General features: G+C 36.6%; 1 protein-coding gene across 1 annotated transcript; it reads left to right on the top strand.

Moving 5' to 3' along the window:
• Nucleotides 1-1,374: 1,374 nt before the first annotated feature.
• dpep2 (dipeptidase 2) lies at nucleotides 1,375-15,656 on the top strand. Its single transcript, XM_030123732.1, has 11 exons — nucleotides 1,375-5,504; nucleotides 6,110-6,267; nucleotides 6,492-6,618; nucleotides 6,750-6,879; nucleotides 7,745-7,895; nucleotides 8,417-8,486; nucleotides 8,908-9,084; nucleotides 11,183-11,267; nucleotides 11,370-11,445; nucleotides 13,157-13,292; nucleotides 14,530-15,656. Exons 2-11 carry the CDS (start codon nucleotides 6,113-6,115, stop codon nucleotides 14,737-14,739), a joined length of 1,317 nt encoding a protein of 438 aa, XP_029979592.1. The 5' UTR covers nucleotides 1,375-5,504; nucleotides 6,110-6,112; the 3' UTR covers nucleotides 14,740-15,656.
• The last annotated feature ends 1,734 nt before the right edge of the window (nucleotides 15,657-17,390 follow it).

The following is a 17,390-nucleotide window of genomic DNA, read 5'->3' as shown; positions in this document are numbered from 1 at the left end:
ACTCACTGTAACTCCATCCCATACATATCTCTCTGTCTCTCTCTCTCTCTCTCTGTCTCTCTCTCTCTAAATTGAAGTAAATTAAAAAGAGATGCAGTGACTAACCTACAGAATAACTTGACTATATTTTACTGTTGTGATTTGTCTGTCACTCACCAGGAGTGCCACCACTGAACAGTTCAGGAAAATATGATTGTGTTTCATTTTCTGTATATGTGTGTACAATGGTGTATATGTATGGCATTGTTAATGATTTGATATGGAAAATGAAGATGATGTAAACCAACAATGTACTTTTTAAAATTAAAGTTTTATTTTAAGACTCAATAGTACATTAGTGGGACTTAACTAAAAATCAGAAGGACTGGTGAGCTGAGTCCCAGGATTCAGTCAGACCAATTTGTAGATGAAACAGTGGCGTGTTTAATCACGCTGAACCTGCAGGTTAAATGCACTTGTTATATATCCTGCTGTGTTTTGTTGCACAACACGTGTTAAACGGATCATTTGAAATGGTAGTTGAATGTGACTTTAAATTTTACACTGTCAGGTGAATATCATACATCATGCATCATGAACCAAAATGGAGGAGAGGAAAAGTAACATCATTAGTTGTCTGCTTAATCTTTATATTACAAAGTTGTTTTGCTTGAAGAGTCTTTTTATTTTTGCAAGTCTTCAGTTATATTCTGAGTTATATTTTCCAACTATATCTTGTATTTTTATTTTAAGAGGTACTGAACAGTCAGGTTTGATTTGTGTGTGTGTGTGTGTGGTTTTGATTGAACTACCACCTGCATGCGATGAACTAAGAGCAGAGGTCAGATTCTACCTAAAAGATCTATTTTTACATCTTTAGAAAGTAGTTGTGGTAAAGAGAGCGTAGAGCGGAAAAAACTGAATACGAACTAGGAGATTTTTGTGGTCAAGACATGCTAGCCTAACAGCGCAGGTGTTGAGACTTAGATCGCTTTGCAGTTAGACAATGTAGAAAGAGAGTTATTTTATGTTTTGGGCTTAGACGCCTAACCAAGGCTGATTGACAGGCGTACACAGCACACGCTGAACTTAGATGAACTTTTGTTATAAGCTTTTCTTAGAAATAATGCTGAACAAATGACGTATAACAGATATGCTTTGCCCATGTGTTATTATTAACCAATTGTGAGTCTTGTATTAATGAGGTCACAGAGAAAGGGGAGTCTCCAACAGTCACTAAAGACTATAAAATGTAATGAAGGAGACGCCCTAGGGGGTTTTTCTTTTATTTTGACAAGTGTGTGTTTTATAGAGATACTAGTGGTAAACTGCCTTCTCTGATAATTCACAAGTTTTGATTTTTTGTAAACTTTTGCTGTTTTAATAAACCAGATTTTGTACTAAACTTTTTTTAAAAACTCAACCCTTCTCTTGGTGAATTTTTCTTCATTCTCCTGTTGTGTTCCCCTGACACCGACTTCAAGTGGTAAGTCCTTTTAAATTGTAGGGTACCCCCCATTCCCAGCAGTTGGGGTTTTTACCCTGGCTCCTTAGATTCTATGGGGCTCCTGGGCAGATAAAGAGACACCATTTTGTCCTTTGCATCACGTAGACGTTTCCTAAAGTAGCGAAGGTTACACTTCCGGTGGAACAAATATGGAAAATATTGGAACAACAGTCTCTTCCTGAGATTCTTGAGTCTATGTGTTTTTACACATGTTACTTCTCATCACCATTCAGTTCATCACAAACATGGCTCAGTTCTGCTGTGACTGGTTTGCTCATTAGAGACAGCTCTCACAATTTTTTTTTTTTTTAAACATCTCATCACAATTTTCTGTCAACGTTGTAAACTGTGTTTGCATTTAAGGCATTTTTGCTTTAAATCCTTTCCCTAAGTCCTTAACCTGTAGCCCAAGTACAGCAACATTACTAAAAGCACTATCTGTCACATAGTGTATGTCTAAGTTATTTATGGGAGGATTAATATTAATTTACCATCGACTTCAACTTTTATTTTGTAAGACAAGTGCTATTTTGTGACACCTAAGATGGCTTTAACTTACATATTTTCTTAAAAAATAAATAAATAAATAAATAAAATATTGGGATTTTGCTATGCTGTGAAAATACTATAAATATATTTTTGTCCCTATCACTCAAACATGGCATAAACTATAAAGTGTGATAAAATGAGGAGGAAAAAGACAATTACAAAGCCTAATTTTTTAAATATGAAAATGCATCATTCTCAAAAACTCTATAATCATGGAAACCTCACTTGCAACTTAAAAAAAATTATATTTCACTGATCTCTGCCTTTAAATGAACCTGCTGATTGGATGTGGATCAACCTAATTCTGAAGTCATAAATTGTCATAAAAAACTTACTAAAACTACATTTTTCAACATTCAGAATGCAAATGACTAATTCTCATGGTTTAAAAAAAACACTTAAGCCCAAAATGTGAAGCTGCATCTTCTGACAGTAAGTACTTTCACATCCATACTTTGCGCTGTAGTCTATACAACAAATGCCGCAGCAAACAATGCTAATATGTATGATTTGGTCCAGAACCTTCATCAAAATGTGAGGGGATGTCACATTTGCACTAACATTCCACATATGACTAAATGATTTGGTTAATCTGAATTCAAACAGTGCCAGCTGGGGGTCCACTCTGCACAGTGGGAGAATTGGTCGAGTAATATCAACACAGTTGTGATTACTTTATCGAAACCGTAGGGTGCTCCAATCAGAGACGAATCACTCTCCTCATTACAAACTACAGGGCCAAATCACAGTGGGTGGACCACAGAATCAGGCTTTGTATCGTCCCACTGAAATTAATTGGAATTCATTTGTGGCACCCTGATGTTCCCCATCAACACTCTGACTCATTTGCATTTGCACAATGCATCCCTGGTTCATTAGGCACAGGCACATTTTAAGTTTGTTTGGGCAGAGGTTGAATTCAGTGGACTGGAATTCAGGTTTAAGTCAAGTTATAGTTTGTTCGTATTATCACATATTGCATTTTAACTTTGGTAAAAGCAAGAAAAATAATCTGACCAGAACTGCTCCAAGTAAGCAGTGCCAAAGATATATCCATTTTAGATGCAGTAAAACAGCATAAAAAACTGGATGCAATATATTTGTTGCAGTTTAATGACTCATCAGATTTAAATAAACTAATTTGGTGAGGTTAAAGATTTATTTTCTCAAAAGCAAATCCAAGTATTACTCTTGGATAAAAAAATAGGCTATTTTACATACATCACCAAACAGTTGGCAGTAACTGCATTTACCATTCCAATCTGACTAACTTAATGTCTTGTCTGTCACTGAAATCCTAAAATTTAAGCTCACACTATGATTAAATGATGCACCTGACTTAATGGCAGCCACATGTTGTAGCACTGTTAGGCTAATTATTTTAATTTGTGTATAGAGCACATATAATATTATATTTTATTATAAATAAATAAAAAATAATACAAATGAATATACAAAATGTGGGGACAAGAGTATATAAATGGTTCAAACTGTGATTTACTAGGGGCAGGTGCAATTCTAATGGCTACAACTTTTCTGCCATCAAACCCCATGGGCAATATCAACTCTTTGACCAATAAAAATGAGGTAAAAATATGTTTTATAGAGACCTGGTTGAATAATGATACTCTAGATAAACACCCCCAAAACATAAGACAAAGTAGTGGATTTTCAAAACCTTAAATGTCGTCTTCACACAGTAAATATCTGTAGAGAGGACATCGATGCAGTGCAGACCTAGAAATACCTGAGTGTGCATCTGGACATGAACAGGATAAGATGGACCAGTCACTGAATGAAAATGCACTCTATTGAAAGGGACTGAGTCAGCTATTTTTCGGAGGAGGCTCAGGTCTTTTAATACCTGCAGTCGGATGCTACACGTTTGACAAGTCATGTATGCTTATCTAACCTGTGGTCAGATCATTGTCTTCACCATATTCTAAGTAATCAGAGAAGCAACTGCAGTCAATGACCCATTTCACTGCACTAAAAGACTGAGCATTAAAAAAGGTCCTTGGTCCCCACTGTCATCAGACTCTACCTTAATGAATGGTAGAAGTGAAATGCTTTGACAACTATACTAGTGAGACTTAAAATGAATATTTGAACTTACTAATGTTACTTTTTGTAAATACTGAACTAATGACTCATTTTATTTTCTATTTTCATTTACACTGAGCTACAGGAGAATGACATTTCCCAATGAAGCTCATCTCACATTAGAGCTGTAGCTGTAAAGTATTTGTAAGAAAGAAAGAGAAAAGGGTGGGATAAATTCCAGCTACTCTTACCTCAGCATCTTGTTCTTGCTGTCACTCCAAAAGCAGGTATCAGGTCTCCAATACATCCACAGATCCACACCTATCCAGAAATACACTTCCAGTTTATTACCATACTCTTCAGTTTTTGTTTACCTGGTTAATAGAAATCCACCCTGCCAATGCAAAAACTATCTGAAAACATTTTGAAGGGGATTATGCCAATAAAATGAATTAAATATCCCAAAGCCAATGCAGGCAGTGATGTAGGTATGCTTTTTTTTGTATCCAGCTTGAATTGTACGTTTCAGTCACTGTGAACACGTTTTTAAAAATAAGGAAAGAACAAAAACAAACAAACAAACAAACAAATAAACAAATAAATAAATAAATAAATAAATAAATAAAAGTAGCGTTCTTAGGGTTTATTAGCGAATTCACACACCTGCCATCAACAAAACTTTAATTTACCTCGATTACAACTAATTAGGCTGTCATTAGTGATGCCGTTTGTCATTTAAAGAATTAATTGCTTTAATCTTTTTTAAAGGGAATGGAAAAGGTTTTTACCAATCGGTCCTTTCTCTAAAAACTTCTGCGAAAGTAGAACAGTTAAAACATCTGCAGTGAAAATAACATCCACAGGTGTCGACGATGTCGCCAGTAGATGGCGTCATCAAATTCATGGCGCCTTCCAAACTCTTCGTACGATCCTACTTTATTCTTGAAAATAATCAATGAAGTTCCAAAATTACGATAAAATACCTGCGGAGAACGTAGGAGTATGTTTTAAGTAGTTTCAAGTTTTTTTGTAGCATTTTAATGGCATGAATTGTTGCTACCAAACTATTCCAATACTATTACTACTACAACTTTGAATAAATCTGTTATTTTAGGCTATTATTTTTTATTTACACGGAGGTAAAAGTTTAAATACATCTATGTTGGCAAGTTATAAGATAAAATATTTCATTAAAAGATATGCATGATAAAGAAAAAACTCTATCCTCCCCTGTGTTCTAAGGAGGTAGTTGTTGGTAGGGTTTTTTTCCGACAGGACGGGAACGCACCACCCTGCAGAGCTGCGTGTTTTCTATAGGTCTGTGCTGTGTTTGTGTGCCTAGTGGAACAGAGAGCTGGAAAGTTCGTGCTTTTTGTGTGCAGTTGTTCAGTAAGGTGGTCAGCAGGCTTTTACAGCGGACTGACAGGTGAGTCTGTTCTTTTTGAATCATGTTTCTCACACCTGTGTTGGAAAAAACAAAAAACAAAAAAGACAAAAAGGCAGCGTTGGTGTATTAATGTGTTTTACCAATAAGGATTTAGATCATTAAACTTATAACAGATATGCCTTTAAGAAGAAAGAGTTAGTGTATAATGTTTGTGTTATAATCTCTCTAGTATTTTTATTATCTGTAAATATACATATATACACTGTTGCCCATATTGTAGAGTAAAGTGATTTTTGTCTTGAAATCATTGTGACAATGGAATTTATTCTTGATTGATGAAGTGTAAGTGGGACTGCATATGATAAAGGTGATTACTGATGTGTATAAATAGGAACAAAAAGAGGAACGTGTCTGAAAACAAAATTATTCCAACTTTATGATCAACAGTGTATTTACTCTATTTTCAGTTCTGTTTGTAAATGGACATGTCTCTGCTGTGATGTTTCCTTTTTTGCATCAGCTGATCCCACATGACTGACAGTTAAAGTTGTGGCTTGTTTCTCCATCTGTGTGGTCACCTTTCAGCTTTTACATTTCCTCTGTATAAGATAAGGCACATGTAATGGTTTCATTTCTCATCACAGAATATGCCTTTTTTGAAAACTGTACCAAGTGCGTCGATCAGTTTCTGGATGAGGTTGTGTCATCTTCTGGTGCTCTCCTCTCTATGGTGCTTGACATCCGGGTATTCTGAGAGAGACCGAGCACATGACTTGATGTCCAGATATCCTCTGATTGATGGGTAAACCAGTGTTTATTGGTCTTACTTAAATCAACCATAGCATTCAGGCCTGAGCGCTAACCATTTTAGCCTTCAACACTCTTACAGCCTACACACATCAATTCATTTGTCATAAAGATTTATTTTACAAAATGCTAATAAATCTTGCCACAACAACAGTGGCATATATGGGAATACATACTGTCTCCATAATTTCACACTTTTTTCACTTCTCCATCTGTCAGTCACAATGACCTTGCTCTTCAGCTGAGGATACGTCATAATAACCGTCTGAGCCAAATTGACCTTCACAATGTCAGCAAAGTGGCCACCGACATCAACCGCCTCCAAGCAGGCCATGTGCAGGCACAGGTATGCTTTCTGTCCTCATAATAAAGGACTGACTGCTATCACGAGTCTTCTGGTTCATTCTCACACCTGTGTAACTCTGATGTTGGTCTCCCTCTCATATGTGACGGACTGTACCTTTGTCCCTTTGTTAGATGTTTGCGGTCTATGTGATGTGTGGGGCCCAGGAGAAGGATGCTGTGAGACTGACTCTGGAACAAATAGACGTGGTCAGACGCATGTGCACTGAATATCAGGACTTTGACCTGGTCACGTCTGTTCAGGGTATAGCACTTCTCAAAATGGTACACAGCAAAAATGCCAGTGCTAATATAACATCCACAGTGTTGAAATTAACACTAGTGTCTATATGTGTCCACACTGCACTGTGTCAAGGTAACACTTTTGAAAATGTTAAAAGCCTAACACCCAGTTTTAGTTGGTTTAACACTATTCATCATTAAAGAGTAACACCACACTACACTAGTGTTTGAGTCAAGATACAGTGTCAAAAGTAACTCTTTTCTCCCATGCTGTAAGTGTTCAAAGTTTTGCTTTTTTTTTTCTTTCTCTCCTTGAAAAAGTTGAGCAAAGATAACCTATAACCCTGTTCTTAGATCTGTAGAAATTCTCAATCCTTCCCTTCTGTCACGGTTCCTTACTTGAAGTTTTCCAGAGCAGTCACAGGTGTGTTTAATCTCTTCCACCAATGTGGTTGAAGGTGTAATCAGCCAGAACACCTGTTCTTGAAGTGGCCATTTTGAAACATCATGAGTTGATAATGTGGCCTTGCTCATTCTGGTGTGGGTGTGGAACCGTTACATGAGGGTGTGGCTTCATCTATCCCAGTCAAGGTTAAATTTAACATCAGTGTTAAAAACACTCTGATTTGACAACTTTTATTTGTAAAAGGTAACACAGGCAATGTGGTGTTAATACAACACCAACACTCTATTTAACACTGTGCCTGAAATTTTAACACTCCCATATTTGCTGTGTATTACAGGCTAGATGTTTAGCTCGAATATGTTCACATTATGTTATTTAACTGAAAGAATGTGCAGCTTTAAACAGTTAATGGCCTTACTAATTCATTCTGAAATATGTGTCCAGAGTTTGAGTCATACTACATACGTGTTTGTCATTTCAGAACTGAGAACTTCTGCGATGAGGCATAAAATAGCCTGTCTGATAAGTATTGAAGGAGGCCACTCCATTGACAGCAGCCTGCCAGCCCTGCGGATGTTTTACCAGCTTGGAGTCCGATCCATGTCTCTCACACATACATGCAATACCCCCTGGTAATGACTTTACTCTGAATACTTAAATTCTATAACACATAATTGAACACAGGGAGTACTTTAAATTTCCAATGACATTTACATATACTAATTTATGTGCACAGTATAATGGTTTTCCCTCATGGCTCTTAGTTTGTGCAGGGCTTTTCTTGTTTAATGCTGAACTTACTTGTGAAGCTTTTGTTTACATGGCTGAGAGTAATTTCAAAAAGAGTTGTTTATTTTGTTGTTGTTTTTTACTTTCCTCATATTAAATGCAAAGGAAGGTTTGTTTTATTTCATGGAAAGCTCAGATGTGTTATATAGCTTTGTTTGTATGCAAATCAATCTAAATTCAAACCTATCTGAAACCTGAGATTTCATTCAACTGCATTAAAAAGACAGCAGCCCCATCCAGATGCCCCAAATAAAACTGCAACATAGTGTGTATTTTTACTTGTATATAGTCTATAAATACAATTTTTTCCTACATAGGACTTGCCCGCATCATGGTTTTGATAGTATTCTGTAATTCAACACAGGGCTGAATCATCCTCAAAACTCTATGGCGTCTATCAAAGAAAGAACAACAGCTTGACAGTGTTTGGGAGGGTAAGTTCATGTAAAGTAAACAATAATTTCATTAATAACATTACGGCGTGTCAGCATGGTTATAATTTTTTACTGCCCTGTATTTGAGAATGCATTAGAACACGGTGATGTAGAATTTATTATACACACATCACATGGGTGTGAGGCTTTTCCAAGAAATATTTAAGCCTTTAGACAGTGCAGTAAACATAAAAATCCAAGTATATTTCTTGGAACTGGGTCTGACACTTTTCATCCAGCCAGCTATACTTTTAGATATTTCTGCAATGCTGTTTAGTTGGCCCTCCAGACATATGCACTGGAGTTTCTATCTATATCAGTGCTTTTTGTATGTGTGCATGTGTAACCATCTCCTGTTGTTAGCTGAATTGACTTCCTTCCTTCCCATGATGCAGTAAATAGTTGCATTTTCTTTTCCTAGGCTGTGGTGGAGGAGATGAACAGGCTGGGAATGATCGTGGACCTCTCCCATACTTCTTGGGACACAGCCTGGGCTGTTCTGAACCATTCCAAGGCTCCTGTTATTTTTAGCCATTCATCTTCCTACTCCATCTGTAACCACGAACGTAATGTACCTGATTGGCTCCTGCACGAACTGGTGAGAAAAACAAATCATTGCATAATTAATGCTTGATAAGTTGTTTGCTCTAGTCTTATAAAGTGGTGGATACATTTGATTGTTAATTTATTTACATATCTAATATTGAAGTTACAGTAAGCTCTAATTGTTTTTAATGTATGGAGATGAGGGGAGATTTCCAGGATCAATTATTTTATTTCAGCCCACTAACAGGCTGTATAATTGACTGTAATTGCTTTGGGTACATTTGCAGGAATAGGAGCTGAGGCGTTTTTTGCTTTCCATCAGTTTATCCTGTTATACATTAGACATATACAACAGTGTTTTTGCAGGTCATTGAAAAGCATTAAATAGATTTTGTGAAAATTAAGGCCTTAAATGGCATTAAATTCAATGTCCAGAGGCATTAAAAAATTAAATACACTTTATGGAAAAAAAAGCGTCGTTATTCACGATTTATTTTGATTATATAAACATTTAATAATTTTGATCGGAAGTATAGTATGATGATTTACAGGTGGAACCCTTTAACTGGCTATTGTTTATGGCCGATACACGAAGTCTCAACACCGGATGCTTGGAATGCAACGTGCTGTGAGGGCGCTCATGCCGTGGCAAAAGAGCGGAGGGAATATTAACAAATGTTGGAAAAATGGGAAAATGCAAGTTTCAGCAGAAGTGATTGGAGGAGGGACTATTCAGAACCTGGTGAAAGCCTGTCATAAAACTATATATAAAACTGTATCTGCATTTGGATATGGGCATTAAATTAGTTTAAAGTGGCATTAAAAAGGGCATTAGAAAGCATTAAATTAGATTTGCTGATACCTGCAGAAACACTGTACCAGTGTGTGTGTTTATAGCATATTGCATGTGGTATTACTGGTATAACCACAAATTCACTCCACTAATTGTATGAGACAAAGCTCCATAATGTCAGTTTTTCTCTCCTCTCTCTTAATCTTCCATTAGTATTCTTATGGTATACATTTGTAGTATTAACTTATTACCTTCTCTCAGTTGTTAGGAGAAAAACAATTATTTTTTTTAAGTGGAAACACAATCTGTGTATGGCAGATTGTTTAAAATATTTACCGCTGAACAAATTACAAACATCTGTGGGGCATAGAAAAAAATTAAGACATAGAGTTCTCAAACAATCATACCTTTTATCTAAATTCCTTCTTCTGCTGTGTTTTTTTTTGTGTTATTGTGGTGTACATGCAAGTACCTAACAAAATAGTAGTAGTAGTAGTAGTAGTAGTAGTAGTTTATTCGGTTGTTAATTACTTTAAACAGCAAACAAAAACAGCATATCCATTGTTCCATATACAATGCCACTGAAAGGGTTTAGGCCAGGGGTGTCAAACTCAGATCCTCGAGGGCTGGTATCCTGCATGTTTTAGATGTATCCCTCTTCCAACATACCTGATTCAAATGATAAGCCTATCATCAAGTTCTGCAGAAGCCTGATAACGACCGTCAGGTGTGCTGGAAGAGGGACACATCTAAAACATGCAGGATACCGGCCCTCGAGGATCTGAGTTTGACACCCCTGGTTTAGGCTGAAGTTAAGACTTATTTTGCCTAACCTTATTTACAATTAACACAATGTTTCCACATGAAAACAAACAAAAAATGTTCAGTGTTATCATTGCTAGATATACAGCTGAAGAGAATACATATTTAATTTTGATTCAGGTAAATCATGTCCTTGTCTCTACTACCAATATTGATCCTAGTCTTTTAAACTAGTATTTTCTTCGGCTAACTCAACAAAAACAGTATATTGTGATGTGTTGTCAGGTAGTACATATTTACTGGTATATGCTTTCCTCAGCTCAGCCCCGGCTCCTCTGCATTCTCATTATTGCATACGGTTTCCATCATGCCACAGATCTATGTGTGTGTAGGTGTGCAGTACAGATTGGTGATTGTAACACAGCCCTGGGTTGTAGCATGTTAGGACTAGTATACCTTCACAATATCAACTTATCAAACTTGTATATGGAAATGAGACAGAGATAAAAGCTACTGTTGCTTATTGAGACATTTTAACCTGTTGGTCTGTTTTGCTTTAGACTGGAGACTTGTGTTGACTTGTGTTTTGTTTCAGAAAAAAAGACGGGGGCTGATCATGGTGAACCTCCACAATAAATTTATCTCCTGCAGGGATGAGGCAAACATCTCTCGTGTGGCTGGTGAGGCATCTATCTAGAGTCATTTTTTATTAGGTAGTTAAGGAGTTTGCATTTTTTTTTATCTCAGCTGGTTAATTATACCATCTGGTTTTTTTTTTGCAGACCATTTTGATCACATTAGGAAGATGATTGGAGCCGAGTCGATAGGAATTGGAGGAGACTTTGAAGGCGCTGTGAGGTATAAAAGGCTCATAGATAAACACAACCCTTAGATAACTAAGAGCATTAAACCAACAACCCTGTTCAGATCTTGCATTAACACATATCCTGAGATATCCTAAACACAAAGGGCCAGGATCTGACATGCAAATAAACAAGCTCATTTATTGCCTAAAACATAACACCGTCTTTCATTTGAACTTGAACAGGCTGTATTTCTAATGTTTTCTTTGTGCATTTAATTCACCGTGCTGCTCGAAGGCTGTCAGTACCAGCTTTTAAGGAGTGTTTTCTGCCTTAGGTGACATTATTAGCCAGTACACCTTAAATTTCCTCATGACAGCTTTGATTGTTTTATTTGTTTTTATTGACTCTCTTCCATGACATACATTTTAGTGATGATTCAATCTATCAATGTGGAAAAAAGCGATAAAGGCAGAGTGTTGTTCAACTATGCTGCACATATAAAGACGTCTCCAAAACACTTCACTATGATGCAGTCGATGTGTTGAGTTTCACTTAAACATGCCACTGAGAAGGTAGTGATTAAATACCTTGAAGGACCCACTGATGTGTAGACTACTCAGAGAATGTGCAGCAGACCACCTCTGAATGCATCCAGAGTAATCACATTTGGATGTATCCTGAAATGCATCCTGAGTGTATTCATACGTTGCATTAGAGCGGTCATGTGATTGGATGTTAATGCCAGATCTGAACAGGGTCTAAGATGACCTACAGTGCTCCGTATGCTCTACTGCAGTGTTTTTCAACCTTGGGGTCGGGACCCCATGTGGGGTCACCTGGAATTCAAATGGGATCACCTGAAATTCCTAGTAATTGATAAAAATAAAATAAAAAATATATGGTGAGTTGAGAGAGACAATCACAACACATAAAAGACCTGACAAACTGAAGCTGAAACTGAAGCACTGTGGTACCGTTTATCTTTCAAATGTTCATTGTGGAGGGTTTAAGATGCTGCAGCTCTTTCGTAATTCATAGGTTGAGTTATTGTTTTTTCAGTAAATTTGTAAATACAAGCTCAACTGTACATATCCTGACCAAGGAAAATAAAATTCTCACTTTGTGCAGTAATCTCAACCTGCTTTTCTGCCTCCGTCGATAATAATACACATTATCTAGCCTAAATGTCATCTAAAATTAATGTTTATTTGCAACATAGTAGAGCAAATTATAACATGATCAAAATCAAATTAATTTTAGCCAAAAAAATGTCTGTTTTGAATGTCTGAGGTCGCCATAAATTTGCGATGTTAAAATGGGGTGACGAACCAAAAAAGGTTGGGAACCACTGACCTAGTACTTCTTTGTATCCTCTATCTGGAATGACTCGGACTCTTCAGAAACATGAAGTTGCATATTGTACACAGATACAGTGGGAAACAAAGGACATTCCAGTAGAACGTGCACATTTATATTCTCGAGACAATTGTTGAACCAACAGCCTGTCAGCATGGATCTGTAATTTGGCAGTTTATGTTGTCAACATACCAAAAAATAAATAAAGAAGCAAACAGCTTTGGCAAGAATGAAGGCTATTACAAATGGTTTATGGGAGAATGCTTATTGTTATCTGATTGCTACATAAAACACACACAAGCAGCTTCAAACAACACCACAAGACAAACAGTGTTTTCTAATGTTAGTAGTCATGTATTTCACTGGCAAAATAAACATTTGCAAATAATGACATCTGTTTTTTAAAGGTTTCCGAAAGGGTTAGAGGATGTGTCGAAGTACCCTGCCTTGATTGAGGAGCTCCTGAAACGGAACTGGACTGAGAATGACTTGGCTGATGTCCTTCGAAACAACTTCTTGCGAGTGTTTGAAGGAGTGGAAAGGGTGAGAAAAAGGACTTCATACTCATATTTCACTGGTTATAAAAGACCAAACTTCTTCCATTGACTAATTAATTGGGTATTTTTTTTGTAATATCTACATTCAATGTTTTGGCTTAAAGAGAGGTTTAAATGGAGAAGGGGTAAAACGCAGCGTGTTTTAATTTAACCTCCTGAGACCCAGCATTGTATTTTTGTCCTCTGTAGGGGACAAGAGTTTCACAGCTTTACTTGGAGAAAAAAATCCTGTCCACTGCAAAGGACATTCCATAAAAAAATAAAAGTTAAATTGTATTTGGAAAAACTGCTGCATTATGCTGTTTCCAGTTAAGACAATTATTTATTGTAAAAAAGCCAAAACATTTACTTTCCTGGAACTCAGGAGGATATGAGGTTAGTCTTTAGCCTTTGGCAAAAACTTGACTCCATTGAAATAAAACAGTCTCACGCTCTAATATTTCATCAGACAGCCTTTAGCACTGATTACACCATTCACTGTGGCATCATTTTGTGAAGCTTACACAATATTGTTTGTTGACATGACTCAACCCCAGACCATGACACTGCCCCCACAGGTTTGTACTGTAGGCACTAGGCATGATGGGTAATCACTCCGTCCACCTCTCACCTCTCTCATCCTGATGTGTCCATTTCTCTGGAACTGGATCAGTCTGGACTCATCAGACCACATGACCATTTCCATTGAAACACAGTCCAATCGTTACGCTCTCTATTAAACTGATGGTTGTTTGTTTAAAAAATGAGAAGATATTCACTGCATCAGTTAAGGTTAAATAACTCGTTACTGCTGAAACATTAATCACTGCTGTAATTATCCAGTAAAAAGGCTCTTATCTATTTGTTTAGTTAAATCCACATAGGGGCTTTTTTGGCCAAGCTGTTTATAAAGATAAAATGGTATCTGATTTAGTGGCCACCAACCAACAGTTGTTTCTGTATTTTATGATCTTACAGTAGAACTATGATAACACTTTAAATAGTCGGTATGTGCTTAAATAACAGACTCATTCACAGGTTGGAACATGTCTTGCAGTTGTCTTTGTAGGTTATAATTCTTCTTGGTAGTTCTTCTCGGTTCAACTGGACTGGTTTAGCTCTAAAACCGAAGAAGTCTCTAGGATGATAGACGAAATGTTTTCAAAAAGAGTTGAACTGAGAAGAACTACCTAGAAGAATGTCATGCAGTTCCTCCTCCTGATGTGTTCATGTTCTATCCCCAGGTCCGTGATGAGTTGAGTTTGCAAAGGCCCAGTGAGGTTGAAATTCCCCTTGGGGAGGTGCAGAACCCTTGCCGACTGGTCCTCAGACCCCCTGACCCCAGAGGACAGCCCTCAGACAAGGCCTCATCCTCTGCTGGTCAGCATGCACCACCTGGTCTGCACCTGGTCTTGGCCATAGTTCTGCTACTTTACAGCCTATTTTCACGTTAATGAATGAGAATACTAAACTAAACTCTTTTTTCTTTTAACAACTGTGTAAAATTTAATATGAGTAAGAAGAGATAGGAGGTCATATAAAAGCTAACTACTGTATATACACGATTCCAGAATATAATCTATATATATATATACATTTTATTAATCTATGAATTTATTTATAAGTAACTTGTTGCAGTGATTCTGACATCATCTCAACAAATGAACATGACATGAAAGAAAATAATAAGACTGAGAAATAAAACTGCAGATGAAGTTGTTTTAAAATGTCTGATTCAGTTCTTGATTTGCATAACCAGTACACGGCTATAAGACTGATAAGGTCTGGTTAATAAATATTTACTCCACAGACAGTATTGTGTAACCTAAATTTATTATATATTTATTATTATTGTAGCTGGAATATCATTATTACAAGACCTTTGAAAAACACAAGCAGCAGACAGTAAGCAGTTTATAAAGTGATATTATTTTTATTTTATCTTGCCACATAAAAAGATACTGCCAAAGTTTGCAGAACATTGTGTGCTTTTATGTTATTAAAGATATTGTTGTCTTTTGGCCAAAGATACAACTGTGTTTCCTTCTTGTCATTATAGATTTTTTCATTTTAACTAAAGCAATATTTAACTTAAAACAGCAGTTACTCAAATGTTTATTTTCCAGGTAAACCATACAGTTTTCACTTATTCGCTTATTTGTAAGTTTCAACTCTTCAGTAAAAATATTGCCATTCATTTAATTTAGTTTGTTTAGTTTGCATTTGAGTGAAATAATCCACTCCAACCTATGGTATTGTGATAAAACTAAAAACCTGACAACTGGAGGATGACATTAAGTTGTTTTTTTTTTTGGTTTTTTTTGTTTTGTTTTTACCGTACATTTAAATGTTGATAACAGCACAGCAGTGGCGGCTGCTCGTCTTTCAGACAGGGGAAGCTCATTGTTGGCTTACATCAAAAAAATAAAAAAAAAAATTGTCGAGTTATTTAAACATACATTCGGCCTTCCGTTCCTTTTTAAGAAAATGCTCAGTGACCTTATCGTATAGTGGACCAGTGTCCTCTCTATGTCCAGCAGAGCTGGGCTGCTTAGATTGCCTTGGCCCATTGTGTTGTGGGTGTAAGACTTCAGCCTTTTTAAACTACAGATGCTCCTTACACTCCAACCTAGCCGACAGTATGACTGATTTAACTATCTACAAAACGATATTAAACTCGAACAAGAAATGATTAAATTATGGAACTGAAACAAGAAAATGCTGAAATTATGTTAAATTGAAACAAGGAAGTACAATGAGTGTGTTTTATTTACAGTGCAAGAAATGAACGAGTAATTTCGTAGTGGTTTCTCTCTCTCTTTCTCAGCAGAATGTGTGACGGTATTAAACTGAACTGTGTCAGTGAAGGAGTAGATCTGAAAATAGCTGTCAATCAAACGGGATTCAGCCTTTCGACTGATCCTCCAATCAGCACGTGGGATTCTGGCATCCAGCCCGGCCAAGCTCCGCCCACAGCTCCATTCACCCCCAGAGACGCCCGGCGTCCGGGGGCGGGACAACATCATGGCATTTATCCAATTACCATCCAGTTTTAAGGCAATGAAAAAAAAACTGTTCCACTCAGTCCCATTGAAGCCCATAGACGCCCGCAGTCTACGGACAAATGCACTGAGCAGAGATGGAATGAGAAAACAGAGGCATGGGAATGGAGGAGAAGTGAACAACATCGAGTCTACTGATTTGTGATAAAGCTGATTCTGAAGGAACTCATCTTTGAGATGAACGTGTTCTAACACATTTGTAGTCAATAAAATGTCAACACAACCGTACATATTTAACCATTTAATTTTCATAATTTTAGGGGAAGCCGGGCTTCCTTTGCAGTCTGTGAGAAATCGCCACTGCTGCACAGTAAAAACTGCTAACCTGAAAGTCTAAAAATACCTTGAAAGAGAAAAATGGGTCTAAAAGTCTCATATTACTGAGATGAGACTTTTAAATGAATATAAACCCATGTGTGCTGATAAAACTTTAGATCTGAGAACATTTACAAATATAACAGTTAAAATCCATAAACATCTTCCCACCAACACTTCAGAATCTATAAAAATCCATATATTATAACTTGTTGAATTCACTTTATGATTTAAGGAATCCGTTTTACAAACTGGATCCTGTGTCACATGTACTTAGCAATCACCAATATTTTTATTATCTACAGTAACACTTGTTTAATTTTGTTGGGCAAATGTTGGAAAAACAATAAATAAATAAATAGAAGTGTGCATCCATGATCAATAAACTGTTTTAAACTTTAAATCTACTTGCACTGTATGAAAACTGCTCCAACTACATGAGTATTAGTCAGACCTTTTCATCTGCCAAAGCGTCAAATGTCATTTATTATAATCACAAATCACGAGGTATTTAATACCATTTCACGTCTAGAAAACTGTTTACCTCATGTTTGTGTTTATCAGTCTGACAGCTTTCATTTGTTAAGAACAACAGAGCTGTGAAAATACAAGTGGACATGCACACTAATGTGTTATATTCTACAAGAATAGAATAGACCTCTTTTGTACTCAAAAGTCCATTATTTACTGGTCAATATTACGAATCTAACCAGAACTTTTCTGCAACA

Source organism: Sphaeramia orbicularis, chromosome 3 (assembly GCF_902148855.1).
Source record: "Sphaeramia orbicularis chromosome 3, fSphaOr1.1, whole genome shotgun sequence".
Taxonomy (NCBI): domain Eukaryota; kingdom Metazoa; phylum Chordata; class Actinopteri; order Kurtiformes; family Apogonidae; genus Sphaeramia; species Sphaeramia orbicularis.
The sequence above is the reverse complement of the archived record's forward strand: the minus strand, read 5'-3'. Positions and strand labels throughout refer to the sequence as shown.

What these genes read in the sequence shown, in the direction of transcription:
- dpep2 (XM_030123732.1), top strand. Translation starts at nt 6,113, where the DNA reads ATGCCTTTTTTGAAAACTGTACCAAGTGCGTCGATCAGTTTCTGGATG. An exon ending in CAGGCCATGTGCAGGCACAG is followed by an intron (nt 6,619 to 6,749) that starts GTATGCTTTCTG and finishes TCCCTTTGTTAG; the next exon opens with ATGTTTGCGGTCTATGTGAT. An exon ending in AAACATCTCTCGTGTGGCTG is followed by an intron (nt 11,268 to 11,369) that starts GTGAGGCATCTA and finishes TTTTTTTTGCAG; the next exon opens with ACCATTTTGATCACATTAGG.